Source organism: Trichomycterus rosablanca, chromosome 14 (assembly GCF_030014385.1).
Source record: "Trichomycterus rosablanca isolate fTriRos1 chromosome 14, fTriRos1.hap1, whole genome shotgun sequence".
Classification (NCBI taxonomy): domain Eukaryota; kingdom Metazoa; phylum Chordata; class Actinopteri; order Siluriformes; family Trichomycteridae; genus Trichomycterus; species Trichomycterus rosablanca.
In genome coordinates this window covers 11007595-11032081 of record NC_086001.1, presented here as the reverse complement: position 1 = coordinate 11032081, position 24487 = coordinate 11007595, and the positions used below count along the sequence as shown (strand labels likewise).

The following is a 24487-nucleotide window of genomic DNA, read 5'->3' as shown; positions in this document are numbered from 1 at the left end:
CTGTGAATTTTTGTTTGCCTGTTGGGCATCTTTTAAGAGCAGTGCGAGAAGGCGGGACCTAAAGAGAAAGGTTAAATCAGTGCAAAAACACACAAAGATTAGCGTGTGCAGGCTACAAAAGCCGAATACTGGACATATTTGGTAATTTAGGAATCACAGCCAGACTCATTCATGTCTGGGATAAAGAGACATGAGTAGAAATCCACTTGGACATGAGTAGAAACCCACTTGGACATAAGTAGAAACCCACTTGGACATGAGTAGAAACCCACTTGGACATAAGTAGAAACCCACTTGGACACGAGTAGAAACCCACTTGGACACGGGTAGAAACCCACTTGGACACGAGTAGAAACCCACTTGGACACGAGTAGAAACCCACTTGTACACGGGTAGAAACCCACTTGGACACGAGTAGAAACCCACTTGGACACGGGTAGAAACCCACTTGGACACGGGTAGAAACCCACTTGGACACGAGTAGAAACCCACTTGTACACGGGTAGAAACCCACTTGTACACGAGTAGAAACCCACTTGGACACGGGTAGAAACCCACTTGGACACGGGTAGAAACCCACTTGGACACGGGTAGAAACCCACTTGGACACGAAACCCACTTGGACACGAGTAGAAACCCACTTGTACACGGGTAGAAACCCACTTGGACACGGGTAGAAACCCACTTGGACACGGGTAGAAACCCACTTGGACACGAGTAGAAACCCACTTGTACACGGGTAGAAACCCACTTGGACACGGGTAGAAACCCACTTGGACACGGGTAGAAACCCACTTGGACACGGGTAGAATATGTAAAATCTCACAGACATTTACCGGAGCTTGGGAATAAATGTTGAAGAGCATTGAGGTAGTAACTCCTCCTGACTTTGCAAATTTAGAAAATGTTACACTCTGTTGATGATTGTTTCAGGCCTGGTGTTGCAATGTTCACATTTAAAGCTTTGTGCAAGCGTTTTTACACTAGGCAAATTGTTTGTGACCCGATACAGTGCAAGCAGCTAGGGTTAATGCTTTACTTAGACTCAGGCTTAGTTGGGCTTAAAGCAGCCTTCAAATCAGTAGTCCAGGATTGATACTTAACAATGGGAGTTCTGTCTGCTCATATCTGGGGTCTGTAGAACTTCCAATTTCACTTTGCAGTACTTAGATTTGAAGTTTTCTCTGAAGCAGGTCTGTGTGTGTGGATGAAGGTGTTATTACTCATGGCCTGGGAACAAACAGTGACCAATCATATGACGACAGTGGCAGGAACGATGACACTTGAGTACTGTGCTGACTGATATGATGAAGTGAGATGATGATGATGGCTTATGTCATGTACTCGTTACTTATACAAGTTGTACGTTTGACATGTGGTAAGATCACTGTGAGTTCTGAGTTTCTGTCCGTGAATCAGTTTGTTATTTTACGATCTATGAGGCTAACATTGGTAACACGATAGACATATATGTTTTCTATATGGCCAACAATATTTGGACACCAGAGTGTGGTCTCTTCTTTTTGGCATAACGGTTCTTAAGATTTTGAAATGGGCCTGGCTGGTTAAAAGAGCATTTTTGAGCATTAACATTGATGCTGGACAAGAAAGCCTGGTTTGCTGTCGATGTTCCAATTCCTCCCAAAGGTGTTGAATGGGGTTGAGGTCAAAGCCTTATTCAGGCCCCTGCAATTTCTTTAGACCGAACTCATCAGACTATATTGTTTTGTGTACAGGGACCCAGTCAATTTATGTATTTATGTACTCACCTAACTACCTCAAACCTTTGCCAGAAAGTAGAAAGCATTGAATCGTTTTATATAATGCCTATCACATAACGGATGAAACACGGATGAATAATCAGCAGGTAAAGGTGGTGTCTACAGACTTTTGCTCATATATAATGGAGATGAATTTTTTGGCAGCTGCTTTTGGCTCTTTTTGCTTCAAAATGAAAGTGCATTTTTGCCCCTGTAGAACATTGAACTTCATAGTGTATAAATTTAAAACAAAATCGTTTAATATAACACTGTCCAAACTCCTGATGGTCCAAGCCGGGCTTCACGCCCAGTTCTGCACACACACACACACACTGCTAATTAGCCACAACATCAATAAACGATCATCTTGTATAGGAAATATCTGTTTCCCTTTCTTTTAAGATTTCTAATTTTTTACCTCATAGAAGAAAACCCAAGCAAGACAAATCACTATTTGATCACATGTGTCTTTAAAGTTTCTCATGCTTTGTATACACAGGAGGGTGGCACAGTGGCTCAGTGGGTAGCGCTGTCGCCTCACAGCAAGACGGTCCTGGGTTCGACCCCCAGGTGGGGCGGTCTGGGTCCTTTCTGTGTGGATTTTGTGTGTTCTCCCCGTGTCTGCATGGGTTTCCCCCGGGAGCTCCACTTTCCTCCCACAGTCCAAAGACATACAAGTGAGGTAAATTGAAGATACAACATTGTCCTTGACTGTGTTTAACATTAAACTTGTAAACTGAAGAATCTTGTGTAACCAGTAACTACCGTTTCTATCATTAATGTAACCGAAGTGTTTAAAACATAAAACATTGTATATCCAGGATTGTGGTGGACCTGAAGCCAGTCCTCAAAACACAAAGCAAAGTGGAAATGCAATTTACATCATTCCCAACTCACACCTAGAGGTCATTTGGATTATTTGACCTACCTACAAAAATGACTTTAAGAGGTGGGTGGTAACTGGTGGAAACCCACTTGCACACGGGTAGAATATGTAAAATATCACAAACATTTACCAGAGCTTGAGATTAAATGTTGAAGAGCATTGAGGCAGTAACTCTTTCTGATTTTGGAAATGTGGAAAATGTTAGACAGCCTGACTATTAATAAAATCTTAATTAAAATCTAGTAGTATTAGACGTTACGTTTATCTCATGCCTAAATAGGTGTTTGTTTTCAGTCCGTATAACATGTCCATTTACATTTATCTCATTTATCAGATGCGACTTACAGTTGTAAAGTTGTAACAGGACTCCATGGAGTACAAAAAATATGCAAACATGGGCTACATACTTTTTTTGTAATAAAACAAATACAAATATAATAGACCTACTTAAATACTAACAATTACACTTCTTTTTTATTTGAGTGACTAATGATCTATCTTCGACAGTGTTGAGTAAACTAAGATTTTGCCGATTTAACTCACCAGTTTATAATCCTAATATGAAGATTATTATACTTCTGTAAATTAAACATACACACTTCCCTCTGAACTCTGACTGAATAGTCATTTTCCCAGTGCGCTTAAAATCTTCTGCATTTGCAGGTTGTCTAGTTTTTGCTTCTTTGGAACCGTCATGTTTATCCAAAAACTCGAATGTAGGTGTAACGTTAATGTTTTGAGTTGGGAGAAAGAAGACGGGGAGCGTTTTAGATTTGTTTTATGCTATAGCAACACCCAAAGTACAAACAGTTCAACCACTATTTTTTAAAACCTGATTAATAGCAGGACAACTTTAATTTTATTTCTAAAATGCCATTTTAGAAATGGTAACTGACTGCAAATGTCCCGCAGACCGTAGTTTGGACATCCCTGATTTACATGGACAATGCAAGCAATTAAGTGTACAGGTTCTTGCTCAGGGCCGAACATTGGCAACCTGTCATTGTCAGTGACCTTTCGATTACTAGTTCAGCATCTTAACTGCTGAGCTCCTACTGCCCTATTAAAACAACGCTTGATTTACATTTACAGCATTTATCCAAAGCTGATTACAGTGCTAGCAATTTAGGGTTAGGATCCTGCTTAAAGGCCCAGCACTGACAACTTGCTGGTGGTGAGGCTTGAACCAGCAACGTTCTGATTACTAGTCCAGTATCTGAGCTGCTGTACCACCACTAGTCCTTATTGAAAGAAACATTAAATCTGTCCAAAGTCCCATTAAGGTAACAGTGGCATTGTTATGTCTTACTGTATTTGAATTCTAGATCCTGGCTCTGCTATGCAGCCACTGTTGGGCCCTTGAGCAAGGCCCCTAACCTTAATGGCTGACCCTACGCTCTGACCCCCGCTGCCAAACAAGTTGGGATATGCGGAAAAATACTTATTGTATTGTATATGTGTATATGTATAGCTAACTTTCCTAGATTTGTAAATGTTTGTAATTATGATTAAAATATTATTCCAGTGCAACCCAGAGACTTTCTGATATATTTGAAAGAAAGGCCTCTACACTGCAATATTTTTTTTATAATGGAAATAGGAAGAAGATGCGCAGTTTGGCTGCCCCCCAACATCCCACCGTCTCAAATATTCATGACCCTTTGAAACTAGTGAGAAGGGAAATCAATACAGCTGCCAACACAGACCTCAGAGTTACCAAGCCATGCAAAATTGATACAAAATAAGCCAAAGGGGCCAAAGATAGGTCGAGTGTTTATAAAGAGGGGGATGTCACGGTTGTAGATAAATATTCATTGTTAGCAAGCGAGATTGAGTGGAACCGCAGGCGAGAGGCTCCCGCTTCTGTCTCCATCACGGCCCATTGTTGCTATTTGCAGAGCCAAGGCGCGATGGTATTGTGCCCGGTTTGTATTATTCAGAGCTCATTGTTTCTCACTCTGCTGAAGTCGGTGGAGCGCAGTGAAAGGGAGATCATGAGCCGAAACAATGATTTTCCCGCTCGCAGTTTACAATCTGTCACCCGGCATTTGCAGCAATGCCACGCGTCTGGTTACACGCTAGCTTTATTTCCTGGCCAGATTTTTTTCCCTCATTTGTAACCTGCTGTGAATGTGGACTCGATCTGGACTGAGTGATGGCATTTTAATCAAGCAAAGATCAGAAGCTTGTACCTTAAAGAATGTTTATATAGCATTTGGATAGCAAATCATTGTAAACAAGGTAAAAAAAGGAAATAAATTTAAGCAAAAAAAAACAAATGAGGGAGCTATGGTCACATTTATGCATCATATACAACCATTAGAATACAGTTCATTAATTTATTCTGGCTTAGATTTTTAAGGATCAAATACAGTGCTGAAATTAGAACAGTTCCATGTCAGGACTCAAGGGTCTCAAGGCTTTTGGGGTTCAAAACTCTTTATGTGTATAAAAAATCCCTGCTCAGCTTCACAGTTTTCATTTCAAGACACAATAACATTTCTCTCATCGGAACACATGCAGCCGATTAAAAAGCAACACTCTGGCATGGGTATGCTCAGCTTCACCCATAGCCACATATACAGACACCCACACATACTTTGACATATTAAGGAATCCGCCTTCTATCCTTTAGACAAATAAATACAGATTAAGTTACTGATGGTTGATCCCTGGTCCTTTCTGATGCAGTATCCTGCCTCTCTGCTCAGAATGCTAAACGTTTCACTCTGCGCTTTTGACGCCTCGTACCCTCGGGGCCGAGTTGCTATTCGGACACGAGCACGCTCACAAGGCCCCCCACACTTAGCCTAGGTGAGAAACGTCAAGAGCCGGCTCACTTTACTGCTGGTGCTAGGACACTAGAGAGCACTCTACATCTTCTTTCTGGAACCGCTTCCCTCCTTCCACTTGCTTTTGTTTACCACTCACTGCCTTCATATACTCCCCACTAGTATCTACTCAACAAGCATTCCGAATGAAAAATGGAATCTTGGGAAATGAATAGGGTTGACAAGCGTTGAAAAATCACCTCAGGCTGTTAAACCATTTATAAAACACGCCAGCCTTTTAATGTTAATGAATGTTTGAGGCTGGGTTTATCACTCAGTCTGATTTTATTACAGCCGTTAAGAAAGGTCTAGGACGGCAACCAAGGGTGAAAAAAAAGCATAATTTTAGTCTTTAATCACCCTAATTATTTACTTATATATAATTACATATTTTATTAATATATAGATATATTCTTTTCTTTAATTTCATTCTGTAGACAGCACACAGGCAAGATGAAATGCATCATACCTCTTTTTTTGCCCGTTGCCGGTTGTTTCCTGAACAACATTAATCAGGTGGAGGAGGGGAAAATAAGCAACCACAAGAGTAACATCAAGTTTGCACAGTGATCATTCCTCACGTGTCGTGAGATGCCAAAGAAATAAAAGCAAAGAATCTGAATCTCACATCGAGGCTCAATATTCTAAATGCCACGACACCCCCCCCCTCCTTCGTCTTTTGTTTATATATATATAACCTTTGCAGACACAGCACAGCCAATCTGACTTCACAGTCTCCACCTACACACTTGAACTCATGTCCAGACCTGACTACTGTGAATTGCAATTTGTTTATTTAAACATTTCTTATTTTCCATAGTTTACAAAAAGAAATAGAATAGCATCTTTTTTTTTATTCCCATGTTTGCATTTTGACATATTTTACACACACTTCATTTTTCTTCTCATTTAAATTGTTACCACGATGGGAAACAAACAAAAAGAAATCATATCAGTGATGTCCTCGGTAGATTGAAATCTCCTGTGGTAGAAAGACACATTAAAGCTCAAGTATCCACGTGTCACCATGTGACATTGATTAGTCCCTGTATTCCTCAAAAATGTTCCTGCCTCTGCGGTACCTTATTAACCAGTCCCAAAAATGGAAAGCCATGGAGCCTTGCAGTAATTCCTTTTTAGTCCTTAGTCCTGTTTTGTACTAACCAGCCTTTTCGCAAAAGCAGCACAGTGTGGTAGAGCGGAAAAAACCTGTCCTGTATGAATTGGATCAAAGGCAATAGCCACCAATCAAACCTCGCACTCTCTAGAGGCCTGTTGCTGGCACGTGCAGGAGCCGTATTCGTTGATGATCACAAGGCCTCCTTCAATGTTGTTGGGCTTATAGTCGACGTAGTACTCTGTCGTGGACATGGTGGCCATCTGCTGCATGTTCTGCTTCTGTTTTTGCTTGCGACGCTGGTTGCTAAAGCACTGTCTCAGCTGTCTCAAGCCGGCCGGAAAACACTTCCAAGACACGTACAGAGTGAGCACCACAATCAGGAATGAAAAGATAAGTGCCATGGTTCCTGTCACTACTTTTTGAATCTGCATGGTGTTCTCCAGATCATCGTTGGCCACAGTGACTGTGAAGGAGTTGGTAACCACCTCTCCACCTTCTATGTCCTGCAAGTCGTACGGGCCTCTCGTAGGGCCTTTGAAAATAGAGCCTCGGGCCAGGTCTCTTGTCGCTGTGTAGGTCTGCGTCGTGCCCTCAGGACCGTCCACGCACAGCTGAAAGGCATAGACGGCATCCAGGATGTCCTCGCCTTGGGCCATGTCCGGGGTGAAGCACAACAAGCCGGTGTCGCGTTGGCCCTGGAAGCCGCTCAGCCAGGAGGCCAAGGCGCAGACGTTGCGGCTACATTCCCACGGATTTTCGGACAGGGTGATGCTGCCCAGAGATGTCCAAGAACCCAAAATGCGCTGGTCCACATTTGTCAGCTTGTTAAAGTCCAACATGAGCTCTTTGAGGTTGGGTACACTTTCAAAAACATGCGGCTCAATGTATTCTATCTCATTGTTAGAGAAATCAATCTTTTCCAGGAAGTGCCAGGTCCAGTCTAGGGTGCTGACCACAATAGTGGCCTTGTTGTTCCGCATGTAGAGAGTGCGCAGGGAGATGAGACGAGGGAAGTGGGCCAGGTTTATTTTCACCAACTCGTTGTGCTCCAGATGTAGCTCGGTCAGCTTAAAGAGCCCAGCAAAAGAGTTTCGAGCCAGGCTCTGCAGCTGGTTGTGACCCAAGTCCAGAAACTGCATACTCCTGCAGTCCTGGAAGATCCGCACAGGAACAAATTTCAGGGCGTTGTAGCGCAAATGCAAATTAGTAAGCTTCCTAAGTCCGTGGAAAAGGTCTGGCTCCAGGGACTGCAGCCTATTGTAGGATAAATCCAAGATGCGCAAATTGGGCAGGGGTCTAAAGGTCCCATTGGACAGGCTCTCTATCCGATTGGTGCTAAGGTCTAACTCCTTAATCCTCCTCAGCCTCTCGAAGGCGCTCTCCTCCACGAATTCGATGTTGTTATGATCCAAGTAGAGCCAGGTGAGCTGCGACAGGCCGACGAAGTGCCCCTCGCGCAGTTCCGAGATGTTGTTCTCCCGCAGAGACAAGCCTGTAGCGCTGCTCAAGTTGTGGGGGATGTCAGTCAAGTTCAGCCCCTCGCAGTACAGCAGCTTGCTGTCGCAGCGGCACAACCTCGGACAACTCCCCCCCACCAGGAGGACCATTTTCAGAAAGATGCCCAGAGAGCACAGTATCCACCCAGGGGGCTTTCTTAGTGTCCACTTTAAATACAGACCTATTAGGAGGAAATCCATCAGCATGAATATCCTGCAGTGTCGCGGAGAAGAAGTTCATTGAATCTTTTAAATTCGACTCATTTTAAACGGCAAGATGAATCATTTTCCACTTTACAAAAATACTCAGGGGATCATTTTTGATGCTGTTTGGCTGATGGGGACTTGTTACATGAATAAAAAGCAAATCTGGCCAAACAGAAAAGACTTAATATGGGGACTCCGATCATGTTATACTGGGGGGTGGTAAAAAAGATGGGCGAGGGGAGAAAAGCATCCCCCCCTAAAAAAATACATAAAAAAAAAAAAGGATTCCTACTCACCCCTTTTCCAGAGGCTGACAACCTCTATTCAACTGCTCCCTTTGTGACCGCACTAATTATGTGCGACTATAAAAAAGATCCCACTGTGGTACAAATTCAACCCCCCCTCCTTTTTTTTTCAGAAGCCACCCGAATCTGGCAGACTTACAATGTCTTAGTTCTCCTCGCGTGAAAAGAGCCAGAAAGAGGGGGTATCCAAGTGGCATTCAGCGCACTCGCAGGAAATGCAAAGCCGCCCAGACCGCATGCACGAGCGCCGTCCTCCCTCTCCTGCTTCTCTGCAGTGACTGCCGCGCTGATTAGGGCAAGATGAGAAGAGGGGGGCAAACACATTCACCAAAGAGGGAAAGTCAAACACTTTTTTTTCCCACCTCTGTTTCTTTTTTTTCCAGCGTCTTGTCCTTTTGTTGTTTTTGGTATCGAGGACAAATCAAATGTCTAATCGAATTAAAGTCCGTCACTTAAAGCAGTCGTCGGGGCGCATGTTTATATCCACGTAATCGGGTCGTCATTCTTTTGGTGGACAGATCCTTGGAAGTGTGCACTTATCCGAGATGAACGCGAGTTGCCTCAGCATCGCTCCCTTTCTTTTTTCCCGATATCCCTAAGTCCCGCGTTCTACTATCAGCCCGGCTTCCAGTGGGGTCTCTTTGGAGAGCCGATCATTCTCGGTGGCTGGAGGAGGCTGTTGCTGAGCGAGGATGCTGAGGCATTGATGCTGAAGGCAGGGCTGGTTTGTCGAGAGGAGGAAAAGAGAGAGAGAGAGAGCAGGCGAGAGAGAGAGCGAGAGAGAGGCTGGGAGCCCTTGCAGCAGACTAGTGCAACGCCAGCGCATGCAGAAACACCTTCTGTTCACTGAGTGTCGTGAGCCACTCACAATTCAGCCGGGTTCTCTCGCTCTCTCTCACTTTCTCTTTCTCTCCGTGTGCTTGCTCACCCATTCGCTAGCTCACTCTACCGCCTCCTGCTGCTATTTAGCATTCTCTCTCTCTTTTTTTTCTCTGCTCTCTCTCTCTTTTCTTAAGCTTGATTTTTCAGCATGTCTGATACATTTTCAGATTTAAAAGGGTCTAGGCTACAGTTAAAACATAACAAACAGACGAATCCACATCACCGTCTTTTTCCTCCCTTCCCGCGCGCCGCTTTCGATCTTTCCTCGTCTCCACCTCTCCTCCCACCCGCTTTTCTCTAATGAAGTGAAACAAGCAATATATCTGCTTCTCCTTTTTCTTCCCCTCTTCTTCTTCTTCTTGGTTTGATTCGAACCCATTTGCTCATTTTTTTGCACAGCCGGCTAATATAAATGCACTTTGTGTGGATTCCCTGCGGCACGGACGTGTCTGAGCATTCATTCGTAAAAATAAAAAACACAGCAGCTAGTGTTTATTTCTGATTTTAACCTCTCGCAGACGGCTCTTGTTCTGCGCGATGTTCTGAATCCCGGGCTTGATGTTTGGCCTGTTTTTCCAAAGCTGTTTTTCCGCCTGTCGAATCCGACTCGGAGTTTCGACAGTTGGCTGACTTAGATAGACCAGCCCTGTTGACACAGACGTGGAACATGACAGTTATGGATTTTGCCAGGGATCGGTCGTCAGACCGTTAGAGCGTGTACCTGAAACGTCAGCCTGGTGCGAGCGCTGTCTTTGCAGACTCTTAGCTGATTGAAAAATGGGTGCAAGCACAGCAGCCACCGTAATGGCATTGCATCCCGTATCCTTACAGATCGTTGGTGATAGAGTTAGCACGCAACTGGAGTTAAGGCCTCAGCATACTTCATGCGGAGATGACGTTCGCCTGGCTTCGGCGACCAATGTGACGTAATTGCGGAATAAGTGAAGAACCACGGACGTCACTACGCGACAACGCCTGTGATTGGTCGGTAAAAAAAAAGAAGCGTGCCATGAAAGCAAACATGGATTTTGAGGAGCGTCTCAACTGTGATCATCGGCTGTGTCTGAAATCGCTACTTTCATACTGAACAGTACGCAGTAGCGGGTAGTGTGTCAGACAGTGGCGATTTCTCTAAGACTGCAAGGGAAGCTCAGCTTCCCCTAAAATGTCAAAAATTAAATGGTCAAATATGTACAGTTGTGTTAACATTTCATTGACTACAAATGCGTTAGAACACGTTCATCTCGAAGACGAGTTCGTTCAGAATCAGCTTATCACAAATCGAACTTCTCATACATTCCCGGAGCGTCAACGCATTTGCCCGTAGAAGCTGAGCATCTATTCACATCAACGGGACTGCATGGAACGTTTTTTTTCATTACTTCGAAACTCGCCGGTCATTGGATAAATGCCACGATTTTGTCCCGCCCCCGGACGCTGAGCGTCTCTGGGAGTGAATGGAGCTGTGGGCGGGTCTGGAAGACGATTGGAGGATCGACAATGAGCTTCCCCTCTTTGAAAGACCAGCAGCCGCCACTGGTGTCAGAATACATTGTATTCATTAAACAGTACGCAAAAAGTACCCAAATAATCTACTGCTTGGGCAGCATTTTTTTGTGTATGCAAACACTGCACACTTGCGTACTGAAAGAGCTTACTTCTGTACCGACCAAGCAGTGCGCACTGCCTCTAATTTAGTACGTACAGTTTAATTATGCGATTTTGGATGCAGCCATCGTTTTTCAGTAATCAAGGAACTTAACATTATAAATGTCACAGCGTCACCTGCAGCTGTGGAGCAGACGCCACAGGCAAAATGAAACCGCTAGAGGAATACCAGCTTGTAAGCTCGCGAAGGCGCGTTCGACTTAGTTTAGTTTCCCAGGAAGTATGCGGAGGCCTTTAGTCTCCAAATATAAAAATAGAGCAAAAAATAAATAGAGTCAGAATGCACATCTCTTCTCATTCTATCAGTATTACATAAACATTCCACTTAATTCCACATTCCGATCAGCCATAACATTAAAACCACCTCCTTGTTTCTACACTCACTGTCCATTTTATCAGCTCCACTTATCATATAGAAGCACTTTGTAGTTCTAATTACTGACTGTAGTCGTGTACTTACTGTAGTCTGTCTCTCTACATACTTTTTTAACCTGCTTTGACCTTGTTCTTTAATGGTCAGGACCCCTACAGGACCACCACTGCAGTGACACTGACATGGTGGTGGTGTGTTAGTGTGTGTTGTGCTGGTATGAGTGGATAAGACACAGCAGCGCTGCTGGAGTTTTTAAACACCTCACTGTCACTGCTGGACTGAGAATAGTCCACCAACCAAAAATATCCAGCCAACAACACCCCATAGGCAGCGTCCTGTGACCACTGATGAAGGTCTAGAAGATGAACAACTCAAACAGCAGCAATAGACGAGCGATCGTCTCTGACTTAAATATACAAGGTGGACCAACTAGGTAGGAGTGTCTAATAGAGTGGACAGTGAGTGGACACGGTATTTAAAAACTCCAGCAATGCTGCTGTGTCTGATCCACTCATACCAGCACAACACACACTAACACACCACCACCATGTCAGTGTCACTGCAGTGCTGAGAATGATCCACCACCTAAATAATACCTGCTCTTTGGGGTTCCAGACCATTAAAGAACAGCATGAAAGGGGGCTAACAAAGCATGCAGAGAAGCAGATGGACTACAGTCAGTAATTGTAGAACTACAAAGTGCTTCTATATGGTAAGTGGAGCTGATAAAATGGACAGGGAGTGTAGAAACAAGGAGGTGGTTTTAATGTTATGGCTGATCGGTGTAAATTGCACATGGAAATGTTTACTGGTGTGAATGTGTGTGTGTGTGTGTGTGAGAGAGAGAGAGAGAGAGAGAGAGAGAGAGAGAGAGAGAGAAAGAGTTTTGTGTGTGATTTTTTTGTGTGTTTTCATGCACTGCGAGCTTCCGTGTAGCCAAAGTCAATTTTCTTGTATGTGTGAGCATGCTTGGCCTGATCTGATTCTAGTAACTGGGGCTGTTAGTAATTGTGTTAATTAACGCAATTAATGCATTACATTTTAATCATGATTAAAAATATTAATTGAGAATTAAATTGATGAATTTTTTGGGGTTATTGGGCTGTTTGTGCCACTTTAAACATGTATAACAGTGGTAATAATAAAAAGACGATAAATATCCAAAATTTTGGCGAGTGGGGTTTGTAATGAGTCTGTAACTATGGTGATATTACGTCATCACGTCCCCACGTGTAGAACATAGCGGTGCATACTGCATACTTCTGTACTGAAAGTATGTACTTCTTTACTGGCCAAGTAGTGCATACTTCCTCCAGTCTAGTGCATACTCTGTAAGTATGCGATTTCGGACGCAGCTCGTGACTTAATTGTCGCATAGGCCAGACGTCACTCCCCGAGCTGCAAAAATAGTAACGCACAGTAACTTGGATAAGTAACTTTAATCTGATTACTGGATTGGAAGTAGTAACGCGTTAGATTACTTGTTACTGAAAAATGTGGTCAGATTAGAGTAACGCGTTACTAAGTAACGCGTTACTGACATCAGTGATAGCACCACCCCATACACACATACACCATCATGCTCCTTACACAGGGCATAGGGGCCAATATTTAGAAGTACATTGCTTGTTGTAATATTCTTACCATGATCTTATAATGCACTTTAAGAGGGCGGCGTGGTGGCTCAGTGGGTAGCACAGCATGAAGGCCCTGGGTTCGATTCCCAGGTGGAGCGGTCCGGGTCCTTTCTATTTGGAGTTTGCATGCTTGTTCTCCCTGTGTCTGTGTGGGTTTCCTCAGGGAGCTCCGTTTTCCTCCCACAGTCCAAAAACATGCAAGTCAGGTGTATTGGAGACACTAAATTGTCCATGACTGTGTTTGACATTAAACTTGAACTGATGAATCTTGTGTAATTACCGTTCCTGTCATGAATGTAACCAAAGTGTGTAAAACATGACGTTAAAATCCTAATAAATGAATTAATAGAACGACATATTGAAAATCATAGGGACTTATTATTGCCGGTAAAGTTTTAGAATTAAAGAATTATTGTTGAAGAATTATTTATTTATTTATTTATTTATTTATTTATTTATTTATTTATTTATTTATTTATTTATTCATTTATTCATTTATTTATTTATTTATTTATTTATTTATTTAATATTATTTATAATATTATTTAATTTAATTAACTGTATCTTTTTGTCCTTAGAGAGTTTAGACTCTTCTAGACAGCTGATGACTAATATGTAAGATCCCGTATTTGTGTACTTCCATCCTTTACTAATATTTACAGTATGTTTAATTTATTTGCCTCTGCAAACACAATTATCTTGATGGACTACTAACCTAACTGATGATGCCAGTTTTGCATCGGTATTCTGTTGCCTATTTATTCTGGACAAATTTCCTTCATTATGTTAATCTATGATCATTGATACTTTCAGTTTCACACCTCAGTGGGTATGCAAGGATTTAACAGTGAGTAGATGATGCAAAACTGAAAGAGTAGAAAAAAAGCTAGTTAAAGTTGTGATCATCTCTAGGCTATCCATCTCTCTTCAGCCTCTCCCCATCTCTCTTTAGTCATAATTGATGGGTGCACCATCAGCTAATGACTTGGTGCCCAGTAATGACTTGACACAGCGTACAGGAGATGGGAGTATCCAGACCATTAGTTTTACAGACTTTTAAGAGCATTGGCAGTGGTGATTTTGAACCGGAGCAGTTACTGAGGGATGGGCAAGGATAGAGGACGGGGGAGAACACTGACCTTGACTCTCTTTCACTCAACTTAGAAGTCTTACTTCAAAAGTTAGAACGAGGTTTTGCATATGAAGGACTAAAAAGATCTTTATTTTAGCAGAGTTACATGTGACTGCTTTTAATTTGCTCATTTAAAAAGAGACTGAATGAAGGTAAATTAAGTTCTTATAAAGTTCAAATGGTGAGGTGGTGATTTTTTGTTGGCTGAGATGAAATGACAGAACGAATTTAGCAAACTAGATAAAAATAAATAATTATTAATTCAGCATTAATGAATTAAAATGAACTCTGGGAGCAGTCTGACTCACAAGAGCTCCAATGCAGGTATTGAAGTTGGCTCTGGTTGCAGGTTCTAGTACACCACATATGTAGTATGCCACATATGGCTTACATTTGACATTGGTGCCATGATCCAGAGTCCAATGGTATTGTGCTTTATACCATTCCAGCTGATGTTTGCCCCCAGACCAACTTTTTTGTTACTTCCAGAGGGGGCTCAAAACAGGCTGCTAACCAGGGTCCTTATACAGTGTTATTAGTCCGGTTTTTCCCACCCAGCAGACTGTTAGCCAGTTTTATCCACCACAGGCACTGCCAATTGTGCCCAGCCGTCCGGTAGCAGAGCTCGCGGAGTTCAAAATCCCAGCACTGGTGCACTATCGGAATATCCTTCTGCGCCACCTGGGCCATAAAAACCTTTTGCCATATTTGCTCTAAAGCTTAAATTAGATAACTTACACAGTTATCCAGAATGTTCTTTGATGTTAAACTCTTTCACTCAAACAAAGTATTTCAACCCAGTGTATCAAAAACAGACCCAGATAAGTATTCCTTTTCCACCAAACTGGTATTTTCTGCTGGCATCTATCAACATATTCATCCATCAGAATCAAAAGAACACATTTACACTGCCCAAGGGTCTCAACACAAGTTGTTCTTCAAAAGGAGTTTGTAAATCAGTACTGATATTTGAACACAGTCAAAAAGTATCTTTCTTTAATCTTAAAGTAATTTCTTCAATTTTATACAACCTCCTTGTTCTGGTCAGGGTCGCAGCAGGTCTGGTGTAGCCAGAAAACACAGGTTGCAAGGCAGGAATTTCTAAGACAGGGTGCCAGTGGGCCATCAAACTTTAAAGGGCATATCAGTACTGAAGAAATAAATAATGTACACTTCAGGAGAGATTCTTTTTGCAGTGATTTTACTTTTAGAGGGGGTTTGGGGTCATACAAATGCATTTTTTATATTAATCCACTTATTTATAATAATAAATTTCATTTGATGTTTAGAATTAACTTTTTTGGAGTCATCCTAAACAGTCCACTTTAGGGGTACCATTAAATAGGGGAAGGACATAGTAGTAATGATTGTTTAAAATAAACTGCAGCTGAATTTTCTAAGAAATGAGTTATTTTACTTCTGAGCTGTACTCTAGTAAACTATTGTAAATCAGTGAACACTGCATGGTTGCATACTTTATTTTGCACATGTTAGAAAGGGGTTAGGCTTGAAACAGCCAAATCTACGAGTGGTTATGAGGTGTGTAAGCACTTACTTTGTTTGTTTATTAGGATTTAAGCGTCATGTTTTACACTTTGGTCACATTCATGGTAGGAACAGTAGTTACTCGTTACACAAGATTCATCAGTTCACAAGTTTTTAATTCGAACACAGTCATGGACAATTTAGTATCTCCAATTCACCTCACTTGCACGTTTTTGGACTGTGGGAGGAAACCGGTGCTCCCGGAGGAAACCCACGCAGACACGGGGAGAACATGCAAACTCCACACAGAAAGGACCCGGACCGCTCCACCTGGGGATCAAACCCAGAACCTTCTTGCTGTGAGGCGACAGTGCTACCCACTGAGCCACCGTGCCACCCAGCACTTACTTTAAAAGGTTACATTTTCTTCTTCGCCCAAACTCCTACATTTTCCTAGGCTAAGTAAACGTGTCTCAGTGGTACACTTTAGACTTTTTGCTATGCTCAGATAAGTCTTTGAAGAAGGACATTAGAAACAAACAATCTATCTTCATTTACATTACAAATAGGGCTAATGTGCACCTACTCACTAGACCAATAAACATAAAGTAGACAATGCAAAGGGGCATGAAATTATTCAGATTATTAATTAAGGGCCCAGTCTGTTTACTCGGTATATGCTTAATCAATATCGTATTACGCCCTGTAAAAAGCTTTCTGCAACATTGGGTTTTTAACCACGTTACCCTCCTCACTGTAACTGTGGCCCTGTTGATTAACTAACGCCTCACTTGTGCCGTATTGCACACTTAGCAAAATGCTAACACCTCACGGTGTAGCCCTCTACCATTATTTGTCCTGACATCATAATAGATGCCCGTTTTAACCTGGCTTAATGAGTCTGAAAATTGTTGTGTTTGCCAGGCAGTGTGATCGAAGGATTCATTCAGGTACTGCTATTGATTAATAATGGCTTAAATCGACATGTTTTCATGTGTCTTTACTAACTGATTTATCCTGATCAGGGTTGCTGTGGATCATAATTACACTGGACAGACTATCAGCATTGCACCAGTTTTGTACAGTTGAGTAACACTAGACCCAGGGTGTGTAACTGGGATAGATTCTAGATTTCCAATGTTCGATTCTCGGTTTTGGATGCTGTCAAGTTTGACGTGCACTCTCTGTGTTTGTGTGGGGGATTAGCTGTGATGGATTAGCCCCGAGTGTCAAGCCATGCGATAGCCTAGAACTGCATCCAGTGTATTTCCAGCTGGGTTCCCACAATGAACTCTGGATCCACAAGAGTCCCGGTTAAGACTGAGATAAGGCTGTTACAAGGGATAAATGAGCAAAAGATTATAGATCCAACACGTGGTCTTTTGCACTGACATTAAAGCATCATTAACCCCTTGATCTGCTGCCAGGGGCACTTGTAAAACATACCGATGTAAAATCATTATGCAGTTGATCTTTGGTCCAAGTTAATTGATCCATTCTTAAATAATTAGCTTTGTAGCAACTTTTTGAAAAAAAAAAAATGAAAAAAAATAAATGAATGAATAATTTATTCATACATATACAACTATGTTTGTATTGTACACATATGGAGTCACATCCTTAGATTTACACTGTGTCCAAGTTAATCAATCCATTCTTAAACATTTAGCCTTGTTAGCTATGTGTAAAGTACATTTTTGGGAAAAAAATGTTTTTATAATAATTATCAGTGCGTAATATATTATTATTATTATTATTATTATTATTATCAGGCATAACATTATGAGCACTGACAGGTGAAGTGAATAACACTGATTATCTCTTTATCACGGCACCTGTTAGTAGTTGGGATATATTAGGCAGCAAGTGAACATTTTATCCTCAAAGTTGATGTATTAGAAGCAAGTTTTTTAATTATATAAATTATTCATTTTTTTATAAATATTATATAATATATTATATAAATATATTATATAAATAATATTATATAAATTATAAATTATTCATAACTATGTGCAACTGTGTCCCCATGTGAAATTATTACAATGTGCAATATTTTTCCTATGTGCAATTATTTGTAATTATTTGTAAAAAAAAATTCAGTTTTTTCCTGACTTATTATTATTATACATTGTTCTTCTTATTGTCTATCTTTTTATACTGAGTGCTGTACTATCCCTTTGCTGCTGCAACGATGTGAATTTCCCCACTGTGGGACTAATAAAGGATTATCTTATCTTAAGAAAAATTGTGATGGCTAGATGACTGGGTCAGAGCATCTCCAAAACTGCAGCTCTTGTGGGGCGTTCCCGGTCTGCAGTGGTCAGTATCTATCAAAAGTGGTCCAAGGAAGGAACAGTGGTAAACCGGCGACAGGGTCATGGGCGGCCAAGGCTCATTGATGCCGTGTGGTCCGATCCAACAGACGAGCTACTGTAGCTCAAATTGCTAAAGAAGTTAATGCTGGTTCTGATAGAAAGGTGTCAGAATACACAGTGCATCACAGTTTGTTGTGTGTAGGGCTGCATAGCCACAGACCAGCCCATGCTGACCCCTGTCCACCGCTGAAAGCGCTAACAATGGGCACGTGAGCATCGGAACTGGACCACGGAGCAATGGAAGAAGGTGAATCTGATGAATAATGTTTTCTTTGACATCACGTGGATGGGGAACACATGGCACCAAGATGCACTATGGGAAGAAGGCAAGCCAGCAGAGGCAGTATGATGCTTTGGGCAATGTTCTGCTATAGGAAACCTTGGGTCCTGCCATCCATGTGGATGTTACCACCTACCTAAGGGCTGTTTTGGCAGCAAAAGGGGAATTAACACAATATTAGGAAGGTGGTCATAGTGTTATGCCTGATCAGTGTGTATGCATATCTATTCAGGATATGTTTGCTTATTTCTGCTATTACTCCAACTATCCTCCCAAGCAATATGGGAATGCTTACTGGTTCTTGTAGGACCTGAACTTTGTAAAGCCACTTTAAATCAGTGTTGATTGTAAAAAGCATTGTACAGATAAATTTGACCTGACTTGACTGTGTAGTAGTAAATGCCTGTAGATTTCTCTAATTCCTCCACTGTCAGCTCCTGTTGTTGGGAGCTTTAGAGATTTTGTTTTGTTTCTGGGCTGATGTTACAAGATAAGTTGAGGAGATTGGTTTGCTCATAGTCTTACCAGAACTTTCCAATGTTTACCACAAATACTCTGAGTTAATTGATAAATTATATAGGATTTTGTTTTAATAGCTGTGTGCTCTAGCGGTTTAAACTAGGCTTAATTTTGAGTGCACACGGGGAAAAACTGAGGAGGTGTAGTGTCAGACTCATTTGACAGACAGACAGACAGACAGACAGACAGACAGACAGACAGACAGACAGACAGATAGATAGATAGGCAGATAAATGGATAGATAGACAGATAGACAGACAGACAGACAGACAGACAGACAGACAGAAAGATAGACCAACAGCCAAACAGACATATAGACAGACAGACATATAGATAGATAGATAAATAGATAGATAGATAGATAGATAGATAGATAGATAGATAGATAGATAGATAGATAGATAGATAGATAGATAGACATACAATTGGATGGATGGATGGACAGACAGACATACAGACAAATAGATAAATCGACAGACAGATAGACAAACAGACAGATAAATAGAAGACAGATAGAGACAGACAAACAGATAAATATATATATATATATATATATATATAGATAGATAGATGGATGGATGGACGGACGGACGGACGGACGGATAGATAGACATATATATAAATAGACAGACAGATATATTTTCTGTTCATCCCTGAAGTTTGGAGATGATTAGTTTGTGTAGTGAATGTATCTTTTGATTAAAGTGTATTATGATATCACTCCTTCCCTAATACCATGGAGCAGGCTGATGCAGGTTTAGAATTGTGGTATTCGGGGCCAAGGTGTGGAAAACACACCTAAGTCCAAGAGAACAATGTAGGGAAGAAATTTGAAATAGGAATCACACAGAAAGCAAAGAGAAAGACTTAAGTTGAAGAAAGCAGGCGTGTGATTGGGTGGAACCAAACCAGCTACTCAGTCCGCTGGCAAAAAAAAAGTTGTCACAACAACCATTATAAATAATAACCATTAAAATATGAGAACTGTCAGAATTATAATGATACAACCAAAATTGAAATTGGTAGCATTTATACAACTTCTAATTAATACCACTGAAATACTGATAAACAATACTGCTAGATGGACACGTTTTCCTGTACAAATGTGTCCCATGCTAGAGAGGTGTCTTCTGATCCAGGGTCTCATGAGATGCTCTATTACAGGCCTGCTTTTTTTCTGGTCATTAACGTCATTAGACTTTTTTTTTAGTCATTACCATTACATGCTGCTGGCACTGTCATTGTTGCCTAGCATCCCAATCATCATGGGGCACCATGATGGCATCCATGACTGCGCTTTGTCATGTTATATAATTTGACACATGATAATTGAAATTATTAGTGACTAGGGATCCATTATTTAAATGGACTGTTGGTCAGCGCGAGGTCTGATAAGGGGTTTTTCAGTGGCGGATAACAGCTAATGGCTAATTGGTCTGCCCTGCAGAAACGGAGAGGGTTACACTCGGCTAAGCATGCTGTCACTGAAGATGCATGGGTTAATCGTGGCTTGCCGTGTTGGACCTCCTCCAGCAGGGGGTACCGGGTTCCTCGGAGAACCGTGAAGCAAGCAGGAAGTCAAGGTTATGTTTTGAAATAGCTTTGCATATGCAGATTTTCGGTGCACCAAAGATGCCCAACGTAACATTATTAACATATTTTTAAGTATTTAGTATGCAGAGCTATCTTCAGAGTGTATAGCAACATGGCTAATTAATTTTACAAAAAATGATTACAGAAGCAGCTGTTATGATAATAGTGCGGTATTTTATTTATTTATTTATTTATTTATTTATTTATTTATTCATTCGTTCAATTATTTATTTATTTATTTATTCATTCATTATTTATTCATTTATTTATTTATATATTTATTTATTCATTTATTTATTTATTTATTCATTCATTCAGTTAATTATTTATTTATTTATTATTTATTCATTCATTCATTTTTTTAGTATTTATTTATTAATTCAGTTATTCATTCATTCGTTCATTCAGTTATTTATTTATTCATTCATTCATTCAGTTATTTATTTATTATTTATTCATTCATTCATTCAGTTATTAATTTATTCATTCATTCATTCAGTTATTTATTTATTATTTATTCATTCATTCATTCATTCAGTTATTTATGTATTTATTTATTCATTTATTTATTCATTCATTCATTCAGTTATTTATTTCTTCATTCATTCATTCATTCAGTTATTTATTTATTTATTCATTTATTTATTCATTCATTCATTCAGTTATTTATGTATTTATTCATTCATTCATTCAGTTATTTATTTATGTATTTATTTATTTTTTCATTCATTCATTCATTCATTCAGTTATTTATGTATTTATTCATTCAGTTATTTATTTATTTATTCATTTATTCATTCAATTATTTATTTATTTATTTATTTATTCATTCATTCATTCAGTTTTTTATTTATTTATTTAATTTATTTTTTATCTAAAATACGCAAATGAATAAAAAATTTAGTTGTAAAACTAATGCTAACAAACCTAAAATGGCTAAACCGTTAATGTTTTCTTTTTAAATTCTGTGTTACAACTGTGTGCGTTGATGACAGAACACTCCTACAATCTTTTTTTGCACCCACTTAGCCTTATTTTAGTCGTGCTAGAGCTAATTTAGTGCAATTTCTTGCTACATACATAGTATGAAACAAGCTTATCCTGGTAGTTGTGCCATGAATGGAATAACTTTGCACTTCAAGATCTAAATTACAGCTATTACACCCCACTATTTACCTTTTCTACCAAAGTGTAGGCTAAAGATGCCTTTAACTGCTTCAACCCTTATTTTTAGCATTTATCTAAGATTGTATTCGTAATAAAACAAGCCCATTTTGGTTCGAAAAACATAGTCATGCTCGCCTCCTTAAATACATGTTAGAAGAGTTGCCAAACCCATATTTACTCCAGCCAATGGAGGATTCTTTGCGGTGTAAAGTCTCAGCACGTACCACACAGTTTGTCTTGGTGGCAACAAATGTCATTATCGATAAGTCAGTCTATTGTTTATTTTATACTAACACGGCTAAATATGAATTTTGTTAATTTTTGTTAATTATAACTTTTAGTTTGAATTATTTTGTGTGTGTATGATGTGTGCAAGTCTAATTCATTTAAAATATTATCCAGGCCACCCACAGAGGATGGGTCCCTGATGAGTCTGGTTCCTCTCAGGGTGAGTTTTTCTTGCCACTGTCACCCTTGACTTGCTGAACAGGGGTTTTTGGTCTGTTGGTTCTGGATTCTGTAAAGCTGCTTTGAGACAATGTCTATTGTACTTGACTCCTTGACTTATTTATTATCAGTGGCAATATTCATGACATATGCTGTTGACATGCTAACTGGTGAATTTACCTGGCTAGTAGTCATACAGCAGAACACAGCAGTTATAACAATGCATACTACAATGAGGGATAGTATTTAGTATACAGTATAACTCTATGCAGCCTTTGGAAAGACAGTTCAGCTTTTGTTATGTAAAAATATTGATAGTCGATGACATCCTGCTGAGAAACAGCCAAATACTGTTTAGTTTACATAAGAAAATTACATAGCAAATCAATTGTTTTTTTCTTTTGCCAGACCTACTCACTGCTAAGCAAACGCTTTGCTAGCACAAAGTATTGCTTTCTTCTAACACGGTCTTAAAAACTTGGAAATAATTTGGAATAACCTGCATATCTATATTAAACACGTATGTAAACCCTGTGTTAATATAACGTAAAGTGGTACAACCTTTTGCCATGCTGTTATTTGGCACCCTGTCCAGGTGCCTTGTGTCCAAAGTTTATAAAATGTGAATTAAAACAGAAAGCAGTGATTATCCAAATAAAATAAAATTAATTAATTAATTAATTAATGCATAAATAAATAAATATAAAAATGAACAAAATAAATATATAAATAAATAAAAACAAACAAATAATAATAATGATAATAATAATAATAATAATAATAACAATAACAAATGATAATATAACAATAATAAAATGTATTAATAATATTATTATTATTATATAAAAAAAATATTCTAAACAAGCAATGCATTTTTAATTTTATTTATTTAATTATTATTTATTTATCTATTTATCTATTTTGCAAGAGGGTTGTAAATAGCCAGACCAACTCCACCCACCACCAGGATGAAGCAGTTTCTGAAGTTATTGCAACTTCCTTTAGCTACAGTATAGTTTATCTTTAGTTGATATCCAGGGTTACACAGTAGTAAAAATGTATTTTATTTATTTAAACAGTTTCTTAAGCTTGTGCCACAACATCTTAGTTTAATTAAGGTCTGGTCTTCTTTATAAACCTTCCTTTTGATTTACTGTTGTGTTTACGTCTTGATACATTGCTGTATCATCGGTAATTATAATTCATCTCCTGCAAAAAGGGTCAATGATTGCAGTCTGATCAGGCCCTGATGCAGCAAAGCATCCCCAAAATATAATGCTAATTTCATCATGCCTCACAGCTGGTGTTGTGTTTTAATATTGTTTCCTTGAAATACAGGCTTTTGCATTTCTACCAAAAAGTCTCAAGTCTTTTGCAAGTTGTTAATTTTATCGTTATGGGTCAAGTTCATAAGCAATGTGAAGCGCTGTGTGCATGTGTAAAATTCTCTCTTTACTGTAAAAACAGCACTGCTATAAGCTTTCATAAGCCTCTCAGTTTTTGCATAAAAAAAAAAATCAATAGTTTCATCTTACTGGTTTAGCTACAGTATTTACTGCCCAGTGAAAGGTGCCATGAAGGTTATTATCATGTCAGGGTGCTGGCATGTTTTCACACGAGAGTATATATATAATTCATAGTGTAGATGTGTGTACCCAGCACCCGTCACTTCTCTGGAGGACCTTTCGTAGCTACCTCTCCGGAGCAGAGGTAGAGTGCGTGATAGGAATAGGCTAGGTTTAGTTAATGCTCTGTTAGCTACAGCAGTCTGGAGTATGCAGTAATAAAACCATTAAATGCAGAATCAGACCGGGGAGGCTGTGCACTCTGTTGATTAAGCACAGATTCAAGACAAGCATCAGATTAGAGATATAGGGTCTGTCTAAAACCTAGTGAGCTGCCTTGCTGCCTAGGAAGCTGCCTAAGTAGAGAGGTTTTTAATAAGACATTGAATTTATAAGGCAGATTATTGAGACACACTACTTAGACAGTGATTATGGCAATTACATCACCACAGATTTTGCTTACTATGCTAACACAGTTCAAACCAGTGGGCTTAGGTGGCACAACCCGCTAACATGCCAGCTAACATCTCCTTCCGTGTACCGAAAACAGTTAAATTGTCCCTGACAAGCCCAGATTTGCGAATAAATTACACTTGTGTACCTTAATACAAATTAAAAATCAATGAGAAATTATTTACATTTGAAAAGAACTCTGTTGTCACTTCTTCTGGTTCATGCGCAGTTTGAAATTTGAATGGAACCCTAAGACTCAAACTTGGGGTGCAAGTTTGATTATTTGCATTTCACTTTGTAAAA

The 24487-nt window shown here is 39.9% G+C and overlaps 2 protein-coding genes across 2 annotated transcripts in view; one reads left to right on the top strand and one right to left on the bottom strand.

Annotated features, from left to right (window-relative positions):
* ctnna2 (catenin (cadherin-associated protein), alpha 2) overlaps positions 1-24487 on the top strand; it is a 600844-nt gene that overhangs the window by 383246 nt on the left and 193111 nt on the right. The window lies entirely within an intron of this gene.
* On the bottom strand, positions 5888-8767 carry lrrtm1 (leucine rich repeat transmembrane neuronal 1). The gene has a single exon (XM_063008660.1). The coding sequence runs from the start codon at positions 8298-8300 to the stop codon at positions 6726-6728; it is 1575 nt and encodes a 524-aa protein (XP_062864730.1). The 5' UTR covers positions 8301-8767; the 3' UTR covers positions 5888-6725.